The 21,731-nt window shown below is 46.2% G+C and overlaps 1 protein-coding gene across 5 annotated transcripts in view; it reads left to right on the top strand.

The window, feature by feature from the left end:
- RAB28 (RAB28, member RAS oncogene family) overlaps positions 1-21,731 on the top strand; it is a 269,956-nt gene that overhangs the window by 203,838 nt on the left and 44,387 nt on the right. For all 5 annotated transcript variants that reach the window (XM_030191192.1, XM_030191190.1, XM_030191191.1 and 2 more), the window contains exon 6: positions 13,777-13,854. In XM_030191192.1, the coding sequence (XP_030047052.1) occupies positions 13,777-13,854 (78 nt within the window). The remainder of the gene's footprint in view (positions 1-13,776; positions 13,855-21,731) is intronic.

The following is a 21,731-nucleotide window of genomic DNA, read 5'->3' as shown; positions in this document are numbered from 1 at the left end:
TATTGCATCATTCCTTATGCTATGAGTTTACTTTACTGGGCAGACTGCATGGACTATACAGTTCTTTATCTGCCATAATCTGCTATGTTACTATGAATATTTCTAGATGTTAATGTAGAAATTGCTATTTGAAATAAATCCTGATTTATGTTCCATACAACAAAATATGTTGAGTAAATTATAGATAGTATCGTAACGTGGAGGGGCATTTTCGAAAGGACGTCTGAATGCCCCAGACAGGTGGCCATTTCACATGTATTTTCAACCAGGAAGTATGTCAAGATTTCCTGTTTGAAAATATTTGAGATGGATGTCCATACACTAGAAATGTCAAGCATGAGCATTCATTTTACAAACTGGAATATCCAAATAATGGAAGTAATAACAGCATTCTTTGAACATGGCCACACAGACATCAATGTAGAGCAGAGGGGTAGCCTAGTGGTTAGTGCAGTAGATTGTGAACCAAAGGACTGAGGTTCAAGCCCCACTTTAACTCTTTTATTTTGTAATATATAAACCTACAGGTATGGCTTATATATTTAGGTATAGTAGATAAATGTCTGTTTCTGGAGGGCTCACAGTTTCAAAAGGAAAAAAAAAGCTGAAGTAGGTTTTGAACCTGGGTTGCTTGGTTTACAGTCCCCTGCACAAACCACTAGGCTAGTCCTTAGATTTGCTTCCTCCTTTGTTAAGAATACCCATAATACCTGAAGCTGTCATAATGCCTGGTATTCCCTTTCAGTTTCACTTTCTGGAGAGAGGGAGGGGGACAGCAGCCACTGGGAGATTAAGGAGGTGTCATGCCTTAATCCCTCCAGTGGACAGCTGCTCAATCAGATCACCTTTTTGTACCCTGGATATTTATTTATTTTATTTGTTACATTTGTATCCCTCATTTTCCCACCTATTTGCAGGCTCAATGAGGCTTACATAGTGCTGTAAAGGCATTCGCCAATTCCGGTATGAACAAATACAGTAATGTGGTAGAATAAGGTTCGTGTGTACAGACACATTAGGGAATCGTAGAGAGGAAGAGTTATATGTCCGTTACGCGCTTTTGTTTCGTTGTGTTGCAGGGTACAGGCATTTAAGTTGGGTCAGTAGGGTATGCTTTTTTGAACAGGTTAGTTTTTAATGATTTCCGGAAGTTTAGATGATCATAAGTTGTTTTCACGGCTTTTGGTAATGTGTTCCATAGTTGTGTGCTTATGTAGGAAAAGCTGGATGCATAGGTTGATTTGTATTTGAGTCCTTTGCAGCTTGGGTAGTGGAGATTTAGGTACGTTCATGTTGATCCTGTTGTGTTTCTGGTTGGTAGGTCTATGAGGTCTGTCATGTATCCCGGGGCTTTGCCGTAGATAATTTTATGAACCAGGGTGCAGATTTTGAAAGTAATACCTAAATAAGGATGGCCTTTTTAGACATGGATGTTTCTTCCCCTTTGATAATTGCTCTTCGACGTCCAGATTCAGGCCCTCCCTAATCCTGCCCAGAATACACTCATAGTGTGGTCCCTTGCTATTTGGACATACTGCAGTGTTGGATGTCCCTTTTCTGCTTTTACAAAATTGGCACGTGAACGTTTCAAGCACATGGGCATCCATTTCAGTGTATTGAGATACCATAATGCTTCGAAAATAAGTTTCATACTATATTTATTTATTTTTATTTTTGTTACATTTATACCCCGCACTTTCCCACTCATGGCAGGCAATGGAGGGTTGAAGTGACTTGCCCAGAGTCACAAGGAGCTGCCTGTGCCGGGAATCAAACTCAGTTCCTCAGTTCCCCAGGACCAAAGTCCAGCACCCTAACCACTAGGCCACTGATGATAAAGACCTGCATGGTCCATTTAGTTTGCCCTAAAAGGCGACCAGAATAAACTAAGACATACTACCTATCCACCTCTTCCTTCTATACATTCTTACTCCTGTTTGATTGATTTTGGTTTGCTGTGCCATACTGTTGCCAGACACCAAGACTGTGGGTATAGTGGAAGTCTCCTGTGCATGTTCTAAGCCAGTGTTTTCCATTGCAAGGCTTAGGGGCCAGTGGTGGCCCCCTCATGAAACATAAAACCAAGTGTAGTTCCCTGACTCTTTCTCAAGTACACAATTACTTCCCCCCCCCCCCCCCAAGCTTTTCCTCAGCTAAAACTCACTGAGAGCTACATAGTAGAGATAACTGTTATGGAGATATACCAGCAGCTAGTCTATTTGCTGCCCAAAAACCCATTCTAAAAAGACTGAGAGAACATCTTGCAGTTCAAACTTACTGTAAGCTCTGTGGTGCTGGAAGAAAACAAAACAGCTGTTCAAATGGTGGGACCCAAGGAGGTTTATTAGGCATGAAATGAAGTGACATTAAAACACTGAAACCAATTAGGTCAGTCTGAGTTTTCCCTTCCACGCGCAGCTGTCATCCCCATATACTCAAAACAAAGCAAGCAAACCTATGAGCTGCTGCATCTACGTTGTTCTTCTTTATTGTTGGTAGCATTTTTATTTAATCTCACTTATATTTTCAAACATGCCAGCTTGTGCAGCATACGAATGTACACAGAGGAAGCATAAAAACGCGTTAACTTTTCATAGGTAGAGTAGTAATTTGTTATAAATCTTAAATCAGTGGTCAGTTGGAAGGGCTGATTACAGGGATACCCTAGCACGTGTTATATTCGTGCAGAGATTTATTTTCTCCTTTTAATGGGCCACTAAAACAGACATCATGTTATGAGAATCAGGTGCTTAAAGTTCAGAGTTTCTATCTATTTATTTATTAATGATATTCATATCCCATATTTAACTTATATTATTAGGTTGAAACCTGGGAGCATTTGAAAGCTTTTTTTTTTGCGTGTGCCTAGATGGTTTGTGGGAACTTGCTCCTTCTGTTTTGAAGAATGCAGTGGTATGTTACAAAAATGTACTTAATATTATTTATTACTTTTATTTACTACTAGTTGATATACAGCAGAAGTTAACCAAGTCAACTTCATGCTTTGTAATATAATTTTTAATAGCATTTTTCTCAGTCATTACCTAAATACAAATAAAATTATAATGTTAATTATATGACCGTGTCTGCCTCTTTTAGTAACTTTTGTTAACTAAAGCTGTGTCAGAAAAATATTTGCAAGTACGATTTTATTATGCAGGCAAACAATACACCGCCAAAATACAAAATAGCAAGCAGCACAGTATTAGTTGCCAAGTTTATACAAAGTTGATTATTTTCAGTGGAAAATAAATCTGTTGGCTGCCTGCTATGTATTCCATCACTGTTTAATTATTGCTACCAAGTATTACATATTTAGGGCATATGCCTTAAACATAGATTGTTTACATTTGTTTATACATGCACATAGTATTGCTTATTAAACCCTAAGGAAAAACCAAAGTGTGGTTAAAACAATTTGGTATAAACTGTGTTGTTTATGACTAGTTATGAAATGCTTTGAGTCCTACTGATCTGTATATCTGTTGTGTTATTTTAGCGGGTAGAAACAGTCAGGTGGGCTTATGGGGGGGAGGGGAGAACGGAAGGGGTGTTGCTGTAAAAGTAAAAGTTTTTATTGTGCCATGTTGGATGGTTTACTATTTTTTCTTGTTCTGTATGAAGCTTATCAACCAACATGTTTTGCTATTAATAAAGATGATTAAAACATAAAAATAAGTTTTACATGTTACTGAATTCTATAATTCTGTCTCACTGTATTTCCAGTTTTGGCTCAGTATGAGCCATCACAAGAACAAAATATAAGAATGCCAATGGGCTGCATTAGGGGCTTAGAGCTCATTTAGTTATGTTTCCACAAATGAGAGATATGTTTGACAGAAAATATTTTGACTTGTAAACCACTTGTCCCTGAAACATGCTCAAACCAGAATAATCCATTTGTATTTTTATTTTTTGTTACATTTGTACCCTGCGCTTTCCCACTCATGGCAGGCTCAATGCGGCTTACATGGGGCAATGGAGGGTTAAGTGACTTGCCCAGGGTCACAAGGAGCTGTCTGTGCCTGAAGTGGGAAAAGAACTCAGTTCCCCAGGACCAAAGTCCACCACCCTAACCACTAGGCCACTAGTGTGCTCCAATGAAAGGAGAGTTTAATTCTATTTCCAAGAATATCAAGAAGACAAAGCTCGATACCATGGTTCAATGACCAATTAAAAAAACTCAAAACACAATCCAGAAAACTTGAACGAGCATGGAAAAAAATAAAAGATGAACATACACTCAATGCATGGAAACAAATACATAGAAAATACAAATATGCAGTAAGACAAACCAAAAGGTCCTATTACAAAACTAAATTAGGACCGGATAACAAAGATCTGAAGAAACTATTTCAACTCGTAAATAAGTTACTAGACACCACCCCTGTCACCACAACCAACACAGACATCCCACCCACAGACAAACTGGCTACCTACTTTAATGAAAAAAATAACAAAATTACGCAGCACTCTTCCTCATCACAACACCGACATCGAAAACTTCTTTGACGACCTGGACCTAATCCTGGGTGGATACCCAGCTGACCGCATCTGGTCAACATTTAATCTACTCACCACTGAATCAGTTACACAAGTGACTCATAGGTTCGCCAATACCCACTGCAAACTGGACATATGTCCCAGTCATCTACTTAAATCCGCCCCCGGCCGCTTCATAGAAGACCTCGCATCCCACCTAAACTTCATGCTACAACAAGGTTTCTTCCCCGAGGAATATGGTAACATCGTACTTACCCCAATACCAAAAGACACTAAGAAAAACACAAACGATCTCACCAACTACCGTACAGTTGCGTCCATCCCTCTAGTAGTAAAATTGATGGCGAGCTTGGTGACCAAACAGCTTACAGAATACATGGACAAGTTCTCAATATTACATGACTCACAATCAGGATTCTGCTCCCACCATAGTACTGAAACTTTCCTAGTCACTCTCCTGGCCAAATTCAAGCAGGAAATAGCCACAGGTAAAAGCATATTTCTCCAATTCGACATGTCGAGTGCATTCGACATGGTAAACCACAGTATACTACTAAGACTTCTTGGCCACTTCGGGATTGATGGAAATGTACTTAATTAGATCAAGGGCTTTCTAACCACCAGAACATACCAAGTAAAATCAAATTCAAACATATCACCACCGTGGAAAGCAGCCTGCGGAGTACTTCAAGGATCACCATTATTACCAATACTCTTCAACATGATGATGATCCCACTGGCAAAGGCCTTATCCAATTGAGGCCTCAACCCGTTTATATATGCAGATGATGTTACAATCTACATTCCCTTCAGACATGCCTTGACTGAAATAACCAATGAAATCAATGATGGCCTGAACATCATGGACTCTTGGGCAAACTCATTCCAATTGAAACTGAACACTGAAAAAACACACTGCCTCATCCTCTCATCTCAACATAACAAGTACAAACCCATAACCATAAACACCCCAGGACACACCCTCCCTACCTCAGACAGCCTAAAAATACTCGGCGTCACAACCGACCGCAACCTTACTCTCGAGAACCAAGTAATAATGTTCTAGTCAATGTGGAAACTCAAACGAATAAAACCTTTCTTCTCGAGGGGAAACTTTTCTAAACCTAATTTATTTATTTATTTGTTACATTTATACCCCGCAGTTTCCCACTCCTCGGCAGGTTCAATGCGGCTTACATAGCATTTATGATAATACATGTTGTAGAGACAGAACAATAGTGGAAGTACAGTAGATGGGAAGGTGGGTTATGGGTGGGTAGGGGTGTTGGTGAAGGGGAGAGGAAGGCTTATAGGGCGAGCGGGAGAGCAGAATTTTTGACCATGACTTTGTCTTACATTTCGGTGATTACCCTAATCCTAATACAATCAATGGTCCTAAACCATGCAGATTACTGCAATGGAATCTATACGGGATGTAAAGAACAACTCACAAAAAAAACCCAGACCACCCAAAACACAGTAGCTAGACTATATATGGCAAAGCACGATTCAAAAGTGCTAAACCCCTTCGAAAAAAGCTACACTGGCTCCCAATCAAAGAATGGATCTTCTTCAAAATCTGAACTTTGATCCCCAAAATTATCTACGGCGTAGTCCCAGGATACATGACAGACCTCATAGATCTACCAACCAGAAACAGAATCGGATCATCACGATCATACCTAAACCTACATTCTCCGAGGACAAGCAGGCTGCTTGTTCTCACTGATGGGTGACGTCCACGGCAGCCCCTCCAATCGGAAACTTCACTAGCAAAGTCCTTTGCTAGCCCTCGCGCGCCCGCGCGCACCGCGCATGCGCGGCCGTCTTCCCGCCCGAAACCGGCTCGAGCCGGCCAGTCTTCTTTTGTCCGCACTCGGTACGGTCGTGTTTTCGCCGTGTCGAGCCCCGGAAAGTCGACCTCGCGCGTCCAATTTGTTTTGAACGTGTTTTTTTCCTTCGGGAAAGCTTTGTCCTAGTCGGGAAGTGCTCCGGAAACCCCCCGCCGGGTTTCGTGTAAATCCTCCCCGTACTTCCAGCTTTTTTGCCCCGGTAAGTTTTCTTTCGTCGTCGGGGTAGGCCTCTTTTCGGCCTCGGTCGAGATTTTTTCTCCCCCTAAATTTGGTGCTTCAAATTTCGCCATTTCGGCTTTTGATTTCGCCGGCGTGATTTTTCCGCCCATGACATCGAAGCCTTCCAGCGGCTTCAAGAAGTGCACCCAGTGCGCCCGGGTTATCTCGCTCACTGATCGACACTCGTCGTGTCTTCAGTGTCTGGGGGCCGAGCACCGCCCTCAGAACTGCAGTCTGTGTTCCCTGCTTCAAAGGCGGACTCAGGTAGCGAGACTAGCCCAGTGGAACGTGTTGTTCTCGGGCTCTTCGTCGGCATCGGCACCGGGATCTTCGAGTGCATCGACGTCGTCAGCGTCCAGACCTTCTTCCTCGGCCGCCCCTGCATCGAGTGCATCGAGGCATCGGGCCTCTGCATCGGCGCCGAGACATCGGATAGCTGCATCGACGTCGGTGGTACCAGGACCTCGTCTGCTGATGTCGTCGGACGGTGGTTGCATCGGGTGGAGTGCAGGTGAGGGCTGTCCATTCCCCTGCTGGTGGCGGTGAGCCCTCGGGTGGGTCTCCGCCTACCCTGAGGGCTCCTGCGGTACAGCCCCCCCGAGATCGACCTTCTTCAGTCTCGGCCCCGAGGAAGCGACGGATGGATTCGACGTCCTCCTCGTCGGTGCCGGGGAGCTCCGGTGACATGCTTCGGAAGAAATCGAAGAAGCATCGACACCGGTCTCCTCCCCGTGTCGGCACCGAGAGCTCTGGGTCGCCGAGGGATTCGGCACCCAGCAGGCATCGGCACCGAGAGGACCGCTCACCCTCTGTTCAGGAGGTGTCGATGCGCTCCGCTCTGGACAGCCCGGAACAGCCTCCACGCCCGGAACAGGTACTGACGTCGACGCCTGCATCGACCTCTCAGCCTTTCTCTGCAGCCGCTCTAAACGAGAGCCTCCGGGCCGTTCTCCCAGAGATTCTGGGAGAGCTGTTGCGCCCTACCCCTCCGGTACCGGCGGTGCTTGCGCCACCGGTACCGTCGAGCGTGGCGCCGGCTGGCCCATCGCCCAGGTTGAGGTCCCCGACGTCGGTACCGCGTGCGGTACCGACCGCGGCCACCTCCCAGGAAGGCTCCCCGACTACGTCGGCGGAGGGAGCTTCGCCGATGCGGGCGAGGGAGTCTACCTCTCGACGCCCCCATCGTGGACGGGGTTCCACGGAGTCGAGCAGGGCGAGGTTGCAGACACAGGTCCGTGAACTTGTGTCTGACACCGAGGGTGAGGCCTCGTGGGAGGAAGAGGAAGATCCCAGATATTTCTCTGACGAGGAGTCTGAGGGTCTTCCGTCTGATCCCACTCCCTCTCCTGAGAGACAGCGTTCTCCTCCCGAGAGTCTGTCTTTTGCCTCCTTTGTCCGGGAGATGTCTACGGCCATCCCCTTCCCGGTGGTTGTGGAGGACGAGCCCAGGGCTGAAATGTTTGAGCTCCTGGACTATCCTTCTCCACCTAAGGAAGCGTCCACTGTTCCCTTGCACCATGTCCTGAAGAAGACATTGCTTGCGAACTGGACCAAGCCATTAACTAATCCCCACATTCCCAAGAAGATCGAGTCCCAGTACCGGATCCATGGGGACCCAGAGCTGATGCGCACTCAGTTGCCTCATGACTCTGGAGTTGTGGATTTGGCCCTAAAGAAGGCTAAGAGTTCTAGGGAACATGCTTCGGCGCCCCCGGGCAAGGACGCTAGAACCTTAGACTCCTTTGGGAGGAAGGCCTACCATTCCTCTATGCTCGTGTCCAAGATCCAGTCTTACCAGCTCTACACGAGCATACACATGCGGAATAATGTGCGGCAGTTGGCGGGCTTGGTTGATGCTCTTCCCCCTGAGCAAGCCAAGCCTTTTCAGGAGGTGGTCAGGCAGCTGAAGGCGTGCAGAAAATTCCTGGCCAGAGGAGTTTATGACACTTTTGATGTTGCGTCCAGGGCCGCTGCTCAAGGTGTGGTGATGCGCAGGCTCTCATGGCTGCGTGCCGCCGACCTGGAGAATAGAATCCAGCAGCGGATTGCGGACATCGCCTTGCCGTGCGGATAACATTTTTGGCGAAAAAGTCGAGCAGGTGGTAGAGTCTCTCCACCAGCGGGACACCGCATTCGACAAGTTCGCCCGCCGGCAGCCTTCAGCTTCTACCTCTACAGGTAGACGATTTTTTCGGGGGAAGGAAGACTGTTCCCTATACTTCTGGCAAGCGTAGGTACAATCCTCCTTCCCGACAGCCTGCGGCCCAGGCTAAGCCCCAGCGCGCTCGCTCTCGTCAGCAGCGTGCGAATCAGCAAGGCCCCGCGGCTCCCCAGCAAAAGCAAGGGGCGAGCTTTTGACTGGCTCCAGCAGAGCATAGCCGACATCCAAGTGTCAGTGCCGGGCGACCTGCCTGTCGGAGGGAGGTTGAAAGCTTTTCACCAAAGGTGGCCTCTCATAACCTCCGATCAGTGGGTTCTCCAAATAGTCCGGCAAGGATACACCCTCAATTTGGCCTCACAACCTCCAAATTGTCCACCGGGAGCTCAGTCCTACAGCTTCCAGCACAAGCAGGTACTTGCAGAGGAACTCTCCGCCCTTCTCAGCGCCAATGCGGTCGAGCCCGTGCCATCCGGGCAAGAAGGGCTGGGGTTCTATTCCAGGTACTTCCTTGTGGAAAAGAAAACAGGGGGGATGCGTCCCATCCTAGACCTAAGGGCCCTGAACAAATATCTCGTAAAAGAAAAGTTCAGGATGCTTTCCCTGGGCACCCTTCTCCCCATGATTCAGCAAAACGATTGGCTATGCTCTCTGGACTTGAAGGATGCCTACACACACATCCCGATACTGCCAGCTCACAGACAGTATCTGCGATTTCAGCTGGGCGCACGCCACTTCCAGTACTGTGTGCTACCCTTTGGGCTCGCCTCTGCGCCCAGGGTGTTCACAAAGTGCCTAGCTGTGGTAGCAGCGGCGCTTCGCAGGCTGGGGGTGCACGTGTTCCCATATCTCGACGATTGGCTGGTGAAGAACACATCCGAGGCAGGAGCCCTGCAGTCCATGCAGATGACTATTCGCCTCCTGGAGCTACTGGGGTTTGTGATAAATTATCCAAAGTCCCATCTTCTCCCAGTGCAGAAACTCGAATTCATCGGAGCCCTGCTGGATTCTCGGACGGCTCGCGCCTATCTCCCAGAGGCGAGGGCCAACAACTTGTTGTCCCTCGTCTCGCGGGTGCGAGCGTCCCAGCAGATCACAGCTCGGCAGATGTTGAGATTGCTGGGCCACATGGCTTCCACAGTTCATGTGACTCCCATGGCCCGCCTTCACATGAGATCTGCTCAATGGACCCTAGCCTCCCAGTGGTATCAGGCCGCCGGGGGTCTAGAGGACGTGATCCACCTGTCCACGAGTTTTCTCGAATCCCTGTATTGGTGGACGATTTGCTCCAATTTGACTCTGGGACGTCCCTTCCAAATTCCTCAGCCTCAAAAAGTGCTGACCACGGATGCGTCTCTCCTGGGATGGGGAGCTCATGTCGATGGGCTTCACACCCAAGGAAGGTGGTCCCTCCAAGAAAGCGATCTACAGATCAATCTTCTGGAGTTGCGAGCGATCTGGAACGCTCTGAAGGCTTTCAGAGATCGGCTGTCCCACCAAATTATCCAAATTCAGACAGACAATCAGGTTGCCATGTACTATGTCAACAAGCAGGGGGGCACCGGATCTCGCCCCCTGTGTCAGGAAGCCGTCAGCATGTGGCTCTGGGCTCGCCGTCAAGGCATGGTGCTCCAAGCCACATATCTGGCAGGTGTAAACAACAGTCTGGCCGACAGGTTGAGCAGGATTATGCAACCTCACGAGTGGTCGCTCAATTCCCGTGTGGTGCGACAGATCTTCCAGGCGTGGGGCACCCCCCTGGTGGATCTCTTCGCATCTCAAGTGAACCACAAGGTCCCTCAGTTCTGTTCCAGGCTTCAGGCCCACGGCAGACTGGCGTCGGATGCCTTCCTCCTGGATTGGGGGGAAGGTCTGCTGTATGCTTATCCTCCCATTCCTCTGGTGGGGAAGACTTTGTTGAAACTCAAGCAAGACCGAGGCACCATGATTCTGATTGCTCCCTTTTGGCCGCGTCAGATCTGGTTCCCTCTTCTTCTGGAGTTATCCTCCGAAGAACCGTGGAGATTGGAGTGTTTTCCGACCCTCATCACGCAGGACGAAGGGGCTCTTCTGCATCCCAACCTCCAGTCCCTGGCTCTCACGGCCTGGATGTTGAGGGCGTAGACTTTGCCTCTTTGGGTCTGCCAGAGGGTGTCTCCCGCATCTTGCTTGCTTCCAGGAAAGACTCCACTAAGAGAAGTTACTTCTTTCATTGGAGGAGGTTTGCCGTCTGGTGTGACAGCAAGGCCCTAGATCCTCGCTCTTGTCCTACACAGACCCTGCTTGAATACCTTCTCCACTTGTCTGAGTCTGGTCTGAAGACCAACTCCGTAAGGGTTCACCTTAGTGCAATCAGTGCATACCATTACCAAGTGGAAGGTAAGCCGATCTCAGGACAGCCTTTAGTTGTTCGCTTCATGAGAGGTTTGCTTTTGTCAAAGCCCCCTGTCAAGCCTCCTACAGTGTCATGGGATCTCAATGTCGTTCTCACCCAGCTGATGAAACCTCCTTTCGAGCCACTGAATTCCTGCCATCCGAAGTACTTGACCTGGAAGGTCATTTTCTTGGTGGCAGTTACCTCGGCTCGTAGAGTCAGTGAGCTTCAGGCCCTGGTAGCCCAGGCCCCTTACACCAAATTTCATCACAACAGAGTAGTCCTCCGCACTCACCCTAAGTTTCTGCCAAAGGTTGTGTCGGAGTTCCATCTGAACCAGTCAATTGTCTTGCCAACATTCTTTCCCCGTCCTCATTCCTGCCCTGCTGAACGTCAGCTGCACACATTGGACTGCAAGAGAGCATTGGCCTTCTATCTGGAGCGGACACAGCCCCACAGACAGTCCGCCCAATTGTTTGTTTCTTTTGATCCCAACAAGAGGGGAGTGGCTGTAGGGAAACGCACCATATCCAATTGGCTAGCAGATTGCATTTCCTTCACTTACGCCCAGGCTGGGCTGGCTCTTGAGGGTCATGTCACGGCTCATAATGTTAGAGCCATGGCAGCGTCGGTAGCCCACTTGAAGTCAGCCACCATGGAGGAAATTTGCAAAGCTGCGACGTGGTCATCTGTCCACACATTCACATCTCATTACTGCCTGCAGCAGGATACCCGACGTGACAGTCGGTTCGGGCAGTCAGTTCTTCAGAACCTGTTTGGGCTTTAGGATCCAACTCCACCCCCCGAGGGCCCTGTTTGTTCTGTTCCAGGCTACACTCTCAGTTAGTTGGTAAATTTTTTAGGTCAATCTCAGTTATGTCCTCGCCGTTGCGAGGCCCAATTGACCAATGTTGTTGTTTTGAGTGAGCCTGGGGGCTAGGGATACCCCATCAGTGAGAACAAGCAGCCTGCTTGTCCTCGGAGAAAGCGAATGCTACATACCTGTAGAAGGTATTCTCCGAGGACAGCAGGCTGATTGTTCTCACAAACCCGCCCGCCTCCCCTTTGGAGTTGTGTCTTCCCTTGAAGTGTATTGTCTTGCTACATACTGGACTGGCCGGCTCGAGCCGGTTTCGGGCGGGAAGACGGCCGCGCATGCGCGGTGCGCGCGGGCGCGCGAGGGCTAGCAAAGGACTTTGCTAGTGAAGTTTCCGATTGGAGGGGCTGCCGTGGACGTCACCCATCAGTGAGAACAATCAGCCTGCTGTCCTCGGAGAATACCTTCTACAGGTATGTAGCATTCGCTTTACCCAAATTGCAAAGGACTTAAATACAAAACAACTTACGCATCCAGCTTCTCCTACATAGGTTCACAACTTTGGAATGGACTCCCAAAAGCTGTGAAAACAATCCATGACCACCTAAACTTCAGGAAATCACTAAAAACCCACCTCTTCAAAAAGGCCTATCCCACCGATCCAACGTAAATCTCCCACACCTAGCAACACAGCATAACCAATGATCGTACTGGACAATTCCCTTCATTCCCTTGACTCTCATGAGGCCTGATTCACACCTACCTCATTTGACCACAATATAACCTTGTATTTGTTATCAACCGAATTGGCAAACGCCTTTACGGTACTATGTAAGCCACATTGAGCCTGCAAATAGGTGGGAAAATGTGGGGTACAAATGTAACAAATAATAACTAAATTTAATTTTAATATATTTCATCATCTTTATAACACCATGCTTCCCAAGGCACATTACAACAACATTTAAGATGAACCCATCAGGAAACAGTATATCCTCACCGAAATTTGGCCATCTGTATTATATACAGTGTATTTATTTAGTTTTTAGTGTAGAAAAATGAGCACAAAACACAGAGTTTAAAATTGCTGTTTCTAGGAGCTATAATAACTTTTAAGCTGTTTTAGTGATATTCAATTATTTCATGATATGTATATCTACATATGGGAAGCTTTCAAATAAATTAAAAATCTGTCCAATAAGCAAAAAAACAAAACAAAAACTTTTGACCTCCACCTTTTAAGGCACTACCTATCCAATTGAAACAGCTTTAGACTTGTTACAGATGGACCACAAATAAAAAAACGACAATGTGGATGCTGCAGCTTATAAGTTTGCTTGCTTTGTTTTGAGTAAACGGGGATGATGGCTGCACTGGGAAGGGGAAACTCAGATCTTCCTTATTGGCTTCCTTGCTTACAATGGACTACAATAGACTCACTTTCTACTCCTGTTTATTAAACCTCTTTGGTGGGACCACAGACAAGAGAAAGTACAAGGGGAGATTTAAAAACTGGAAGGAGGAAAGCCAGCTTAAAGAGGATAGGGGTGGAGGCAGGATGGTGCAGGTTAACAGGATGGCTGCTGCTTTATCAAGTGGTGATCTTGGCAGTCATATTGAAGTGTCTGACAAACTGGTTCCTACTTGAAAAACCTAGAAGGTCTCTGTTCTAAGCTTTCTTAAATGCTCTCAAAACATCCTCTGAGCAACATACATAAACTAGTTAGGTCACATGAACCACAAGTGCGATTATTTGTTCTGCTATTAAAGAATTGTTGTTACATGTCAAGTGTACTTCTTTACAGATAACTGAAAGGTATATGTTTGACATCTAACTTCCTTTTGTATTTAGGTTTTCCTGTGTTTTCAGAGAATTGCAGCTGATATCCTTGGCATCAAATTAAACAAAGCAGAAATGGAGCAATCACAGGTGAGAACCCTGAATACTGTACCTACAATTTTTTTTAATATTCTTGTGTTTATTTTGAATTAAAGGTATCAGAATCTTCAAAGAATTCAGTTTTTTAGATTAGTATGGGCAACAGAAATATGAAATACTTGTTTATTTATGTGTTCTTCATTTTGAACATTTGTATCTGTTCATAACATATATGCCCGTACTTTAGAAACGTTCTTGAAACATTATAATTAATTTTTTTAGCAAAATAACATTTCAAACATATTGGGCTGCATTTAGTGGATTTAGTAAATGGTGCCCAAATTTGGGGACCGAAAAAAATGAGTGCTCAGCGCTGGGTACGTCTAGTAGCGTTATAGAAATGATGAGGAGTAGTAGTATTCTAAAAATGGTGCTCCAAGTTGAGCACCATTTATGGAATAGCACTTAGCACCTGGATCCATGCCCGATTTTGGGCACAAGGATTTACACCAACTGCAACTTGTTGTAAATCTTCATGCCGAAATTAGACATGGATCTCCTGTATTCTATAATACTGCATGCATCTGTGAGTGAATGCCCCTGATTCACCCATACCCCTCCATGGCCATGCCCCCTTTTCAGATGCACATTGAAGTATTTACACATCTTTATAGAATAGCACCTAGTAAGATGTGCACATAAATTCACTTTGTTGCCAGTTATAACCAGTAATTGATAGTACCCAATAAGCTCTAATTGGCTTGTTACTGAATTACATTGCATGCCAAAATTTGAGCGCCATTTATAGAATTTGGGGGATTGAGTGTTTATTAATAGTGCTGTCCATTGAAACATACTAACTCATTTTCAGAGATGTATGACAGTTGTCAGATATTTACTGGAAAGCAACTGCAGATGGAGCAGAACATAACAAGTCCTTTTCATGTAGAAAAGGTGTGAAGAAGCATATATCTAATCGGCTCAAGACCACTTTATTATTCTGGCGAAACTTATATAGCTGCTGGCTTTTCCATTGGATACACACTTGGTCACCCTTGCCTTTGACTCTGGGCAAGTAACTATGGCCCTGATATTTAAAGGCGTTATGCTCATAAATTGGCCTTTTGAAAATTTAAATTTTTACTCAGAAATTTCACTAAATTCTTAAATATAGGAGCATCAAAAGTGGGTGGCAACAGGGGTAGATATAGTATGGGGAAAAGAAGTTAGGTAGCACTGATTTTTAGTACAAGGCTCATAATGGTGGTCCTAAATTTATGAGCATAACATGTAAACTGTAAATTAAGATGAATTTTCAGCTGAAAAGTTACGCTTCTATCTGAAACAAACACTAACATAGCTTAAAATGGCATATCGTTGGATTGCTCAGACATCCTGCAGTAACTGCCAGTTTAGTATGTGCTAATCCAGGCAGTAAAAGAATTTGTATATATTTTTTTTTGGAGGGGGCATGTCAGAGGGCAGAGCATGGGTGTTCCTGCGCTAAACAGCACATCCACATTAGTATGTACTTAACTGGTTAGCACAGAATTACCTACAAAATAGGTGGCAGCAAGTGCTCACGTAGTAATTTTTTTTTTATAGCTACGTAAAAATGGCAACATCAACACATGGCCATTCATACAAAAAAATAGGAAATTGACCATTTACAGCTGCAATAAAAATTGCCTTAGTGTGCAGGAAAAAGCTATGCAAGGGTGCACTAAGGCCATTTGTTACCTTAGCTTTGTAAAAGGACCCCCAATTTAAATTTAGGTGCTCAGCATTGGGTCCTATGTTCATGGTGTTTCAATGGAGGTTTCATTATCCACAGTGCAGATACATAATTAAAAAAAAAACAAAAAACCCAAAAAGCAGAATTTATAGTCACAACACAAGGGGGCATCAAAAATAGGATTTTCTCAAAATGTTTAATTTACACTTGTTAAAACAGAGCTAAACACTGGCTTGAAAAACCAGAAGCAAGGAATGATACTCTGCATATTACACTTGTCACTTGGTATTAACACTTTAAAAAAAGACTGCAAATAAATACCACAAAACCAACATATGTAAGAAACATATAATATTTTAACAGAAAAGGAGACAATGTGTGTGTGTGTAACGCAACATAAATATCCAGTATGTACCTGAATGCAACTCACCTTGAGCTACTGAAAAAGGTGTGAGCAAAATCTAAATAAATAATAATAGCATAGTAGATGACGGCAGATAAAGACCACCAGTATAATCCATTCAGTCTGCCCATCAAGGTAAACTCAGTATACAAGTGTGTTTGTGTTTTTTAATATACTACTACTACTACGTAACATTTCTAAAGCGCTACTAGGGTTACGTAGCGCTGTACAATGTAACATAGAAGGACAGTCCCTGCTCAAAGAGCTTACAATCTAAAGGACACGTGAACAGTCAGTCTGATAGGGGCAGTTAAATTGGGGCAGTCTGGATTTCCTGAAAGGTAAGCGTTAGGTGCCGAACGCAGCATTGAAGAGGTGGGCTTTAAGCAAAGACTTGAAGATGGGCAGGGAGGGGGCTTGGCGTAAGGGCTCGGGAAGGCTGTTCCAAGCATAGGGTGAGGCGAGGCAGAATGAGCGGAGCCTGGAGTTGGCGGTGGTGGAGAAGGGTAATGAGAGGAGGGATTTGTCCTGTGAACGGAGGTTTCGGGCGGGAACGTAAGGGGAGATAAGGGTAGAGAGGTAGTGAGGGGCAGCAGACTGAGTGCATTTGTAGGTAAGAAGGAGAAGCTTGAACTAAATGCGGTATCTGATTGGAAGCCAGTGAAGTGACCTGAGGAGAGGGGTGATACGAGTATATCGGTTCTGGCGGAATATAAGACGTGCAGCAGAGTTCTGAACAGATTGAAGGGGGGATAGGTGGCTAAGTGGGATGCCGGTGAGGAGTAGGTTGCAGTAGTCAAGGTGAGAGGTAATGAGAGCGTGGACGAGAGTTCGGGTGGTGTGTTCAGAGAGGAAAGGGCGAATTTTGCTGATGTTAAAGAGGAAGAAGCGACAGGTCTTGGCTATCTGCTGGATATGCGCAGAGAAGGAGAGGGAGGAGTCAAAGATGACTCCGAGGTTGCGGGCAGATGAGACAGGGAGGATGAGGGTGTTATCAACTGAGATAGAAAGTGGAGGAAGAGGAGAAGTGGGTTTTGGTGGAAAGACTATGAGCTCGGTCTTGGACATGTTCAGTTTCAGGTGGCGGTTGGACATCCAGGCAGCAATGTCGGATAAGCAGGCTGATACCTTTGCCTGGGTCTCCGCGGTGATGTCTGGTGTGGAGAGATACAGCTGGGTGTCATCAGCATAGAGATGATACTGGAAACCATGAGATGAGATCAGGGAGCCCAGGGAAGAGGTGTAGATTGAGAAGAGAAGGGGTCCAAGGACAGATCCCTGGGGAACACCAACAGATAGCGGGATGGGGGTGGAGGAGGATCCATGAGAGTGAACTCTGAAGGTGCGGTGGGAGAGATAGGAGGAGAACCAGGAGAGGACAGAGCCCTGGAACCCAAATGAGGACAGTGTGGCAAGAAGTAAATCATGATTGACAGTTTCAAAAGCGGCAGATAGATCGAGGAGGATGAGGATGGAGTAGTGGCCTCTGGATTTGGCAAGGAACAGGTCATTACAGACTTTAGAGAGTGCTGTTTCTGTCGAGTGTAGAGGGCGAAAACCGGATTGAAGTGGATCGAGGAGAGGAGAAAATCGAGGCAGCGGCTGTGAACGGCGTGCTGAAGTATTTTGGAGAGGAAGGGTTGGCGGGAGATGGGGCGGTAGTTGGAGGGACAGGTAGGGTCAAGTGATGGTTTTTTGAGGAGAGGTGTGACAACGGCGTGCTTGAAGGTGTCAGGGACAGTTGCAGTGGAGAGAGAGAGGTTGAGGATATGACAGATGGAGGGGGTGACAGTATGAGAGATGGTGTTAAGTAGGTTGGTGGGGATGGGATCAGAAGAGCAGGTGGTTCATTTCAAGGAGGAAATAAGGCGAGCAGTTTCCTCCTCGGTGATGTCGGGAAAGGAGGAGAAGGAGGCCTGGGTTGATTGGTTGAGGGAGAGGGTTGAAGGGTGAAGAGGAGGAGATGGCTTGGTAGTGAACTCAAAGTTGATCTTTTGCACCTTGTCGCGGAAGTAATTGGCCAGTGATTGAGGAAAGAGCGAGGAGGGTTGAAAGTGGAGGGCACTTTAAGGAGGGAGTTAAGGGTGGCGAAGAGACGACGGGGGTTGGAGCTGAGAGAATTGGTCAAATGGGTGTAATAATCCTGTTTGGCAAGGAATAGGGAGGAGTGGAAGGAGGATAGCATGAATTTGTAGTGAAGGAAATCATACCTTATTTCTGGCTACAGCTCCAGGAAATTCAAAAGCCATAGAACCTTTTAAGCAAGTAAAGGAAACTAATTGACTTCTTTTATGTTACTGCCTTCTAAACGTAGAGAAAAAAAATGTTTAATATTTTAAAGTCCATTCTTTCATTGACCTATGATTATCATACAGAGTAATCGGAACAGTTTTTTTCCATGATGGGTTGTTTCCTTTCATGTATAAATACCATGCAAGTAAATATATATTGATTATCAAAGCAGCTGTAGATTTAGGGGCTTGCTTATTAAAGTGCAGTAAATCTTTCCATATTTTGCAGATGAACATAATGGTTTATGCAAAGCCTATGTGGTAATAGTTGGGGCAAGGACAGGTTCTGTGCTGCAGTTACCACATAGAGTAGATATGCATCAGCAGATACATTTACTGGGCCCGCAGCTTTGAACAAAAGAGAACCCAATTCCACCCCCCACCCCCCCAAACCCCCAAGCAGCATCAGATCTGCTATTTTGAACTCGAGCCAACAGGGCTTGAAGCATCCAGAGGTTGTTTCTGCCTCACCACTAATCTACCAGCAACACCTCCCCCCCAGTAAGCGCTGAGGGAGGATTGGAGGGGGAGATAAGGATGCTGGTGGAGGGGGGAGATTTATTTTTTAATTTAAAGCAGTAGTCATGTTAACTTCTTACTGACAGTGTTTATGCACTTAATAGGAGTCAGAAAGTGCTACTGCCTTATCTGCAGTGGTGATAATTCCTGGTAACTTACCTTGTGCTAACTGAGGGCCAGGTGCACTAAACTTAATGAGTCATTAACGAGCAAGTAGTAAATCCTGGCATGCAGCTAACGAAAATGGAATGCAGATGAGCAAATTGTGTAGAAACTCTATTGTAATGAGATGCACTAACCTTTTCTGATTGCCTCAACGCGGGATTGAAAAACTGCTACAAAAGTAACAAAACAAAATAGCACTCCGCTTTAAAAAAAAGACGTCTATTTTGGCCGTCACCCCCCCCCCCCCCCCAAGATGCTGCGCTGCTCATCCCCTCCAATGCGGCTCGACAGTGCAGTTGAGGGCGCCCATTCAAAAAAAAAGTCCATTTTGGCCGTCATCCCCCCCCCCCCCCCCAAGACACCGCGCTGCTTACCCCCTCCGATACGGCTCGATCCAGAGGACAGTGCAATTGAAGATGCCCACCCAAAAAAAAACGTCCGTTTTGGCTGTCAAAACGCACTGTGATTGGCTCAGAGACTTCCAGGTTTCTCAGCTGAGTGAAGCAGTGCCAAAAAAGACGTTTTTATTATTGCGGGGGGGGGGGGGGGGGGGGGCAAATGACGGCCAAAATGGACGCCCATCCAAAAAAACCCCGCCCATTTTGGCTGTCATCCCCCCCCCCCCCCACAATAATAAAAACGTTTTTTTTGGCAGTGCTTCACTCAGCTGAGAGACCTGGAAGTCTCTGAGCCAATCGCAGCGCATTTAGCTAAACACGTTGTGATTGGCTCAGGGACTTCCAGGTCTCTCAGCTGAGTGAAGCACTGCCAAAAAAGATGTTTTTATTATTGTGGGGGGGGGGGGGGGGGGATGACAGCCAAAATGGGCGGGGTTTTTTTGGATGGGCGTCCTCAACTGCACTGTCCTCTGGATCGAGCCGCATCGGAGGGGGTGAGCAGCACGGCGTCTTCGGGCGGCACAGGGAGGCGTATTTGGCATGCGCAGAGCAGCCAGCACAACGCTTGGCTGCTCTGCACATGCTCGACCGGCCAATTGGCCAACTGTTTAACGATGGAATAGAGAATGCAAGTGAGCTACAACGAGCAGCTCATTTGCATTCCCTTTCCTTAATCCATGCCCGTTCCTTACTGATTCGCTAAGGGAATCGGTAAGGGAAGGGCTCTAATGATTGTTTAGTGCATCTGGCCCTCAAAGCACTGCACTGTCCATGCCTATTATCTACCTGTTTCTTGCCTCCTTCCGTGTCAAGCGGTTACTGTGCAAATTAGTGTTCAGTAAGTGTCACAGTTATGCAGGAACTGTTACCACACACTAATTCAAGTAGTAAATGCTTATTGTCCCAAGTTTATTCTGCTGCATTAGCCATAGGCCACTCAAATACTCAGCCCATGCATTGAAGTATGTTTGAGAGAACAATGTGACAATACCTCACAGATTTGCTCCTCTGCCTCTTTGAGGTAAATTTATAATAGCCCACCTAGGTTGAAAGAGCAAAAAGGCTCCTGTTTCTATTCTGTTTATAAACTCATAAGTGCTTATGTGCATTTGTAAAATACTAGCGGTACATATGTAATTGACCTCTTATAAAATACCTGTGTAGTTTGGGCAGAATATGGACAAAGGTCACAAATATGCATAGTTTATGAAATATGTTAATCTACGTATATACATACCTTCCTTTATACCTAGCTGTAGAGCAGGTATAAGTTATTATGCTTGCATTCCAGTAGCATTCTCTGTCACATAAGCTAGTATTTTATAAAAATAAGTAGGCACCTACTTGTCTTTGTAAAATAATACCTAAGTAGACACCTCTGTATGCACCTACCGGTGGTACCTTGTTATAAAATTACCTTCCACATGTGCCAACTGTAGTGCCCTCTTCCTGTATTGGTTTGGTGATCCCAAATATCAGGGTTACTTTGACTGTCATCAACAAGGTGCTGTAGCTCTTTAAGGACCCTGTAATTCTATTTCATCTTGTAAGTTTATGTTAAATAAATCATTACAAGTAACTATCTAGGCCACTATAAACCAGCACAATCTGCTGTTGAGTTCTTTTGTTAGATGTCTGATAAAGATTAACATCTGTTTGTTCATCTTTTTCTGCTCTTATTAATGGGTGCACCTGTCTCAAGACCAGTGCTTTTTTTGTGCCGGTACGCAACGGTACGGCGTACCGGCACCTTTTTTTTTTTGCTCCCCCCGCCCCGTGAGTCCATGTCCCGCACGCAGTGCCAGCCCCCATTTCTGGCCGCTGCTGCTTCTCCTGTTGAGCAGCAGCGGCCGCTACACAAAGAAAAAGATTTTTTTAAAAACTTCAAACCTGGCTGAAACGCGGCACCCCGGCACTGTAGACAGCCATTAGGCATTGGCTGTTGCCCCGCAGCCGCTCCTCCTCTTGCCTCTACGTCACTGCGCTCCTCCGGGGTCTTCCTCCAGGGGCAGTGACGTAGAGGCAAGAGGAGGAGCGGCTGCGGGGCAACAGCCAATGCCTAATGGCTGTCTACAGTGCCGGGGTGCCGCGTTTCAGCCAGGTTTCAAATTTTTTTTAAATCTTCTTTTCTTTGTGTAGCGGCCGCTGCTGTTCAACTGGAGAAGCAGCAGCGGCCGGAAATAGGGGCTGGTGCCGCCTGCATCGCGATTTCGCGCCGTTCGCGGGAAACTTGGCAGGGAGAGGGAAACCAACAGAGGGAAGGATTGGAGAGAGAGGGGAAAAACAGATGGAAGGATGGGGAGAGAGAGGGAAAACAGATGGAAGGATTGGGGAGAGAGGGGAAAAAACAGATGGAAGGATGGGGAGAGAGAGGGGAAAACAGATGGAAGGATGGGGAGGAGAGAGGGAAAAACATG

The sequence above is a fragment of the Microcaecilia unicolor genome, chromosome 2 (assembly GCF_901765095.1).
Source record: "Microcaecilia unicolor chromosome 2, aMicUni1.1, whole genome shotgun sequence".
Classification (NCBI taxonomy): Eukaryota; Metazoa; Chordata; class Amphibia; order Gymnophiona; family Siphonopidae; genus Microcaecilia; species Microcaecilia unicolor.
The sequence above is the reverse complement of the archived record's forward strand: the minus strand, read 5'-3'. Positions and strand labels throughout refer to the sequence as shown.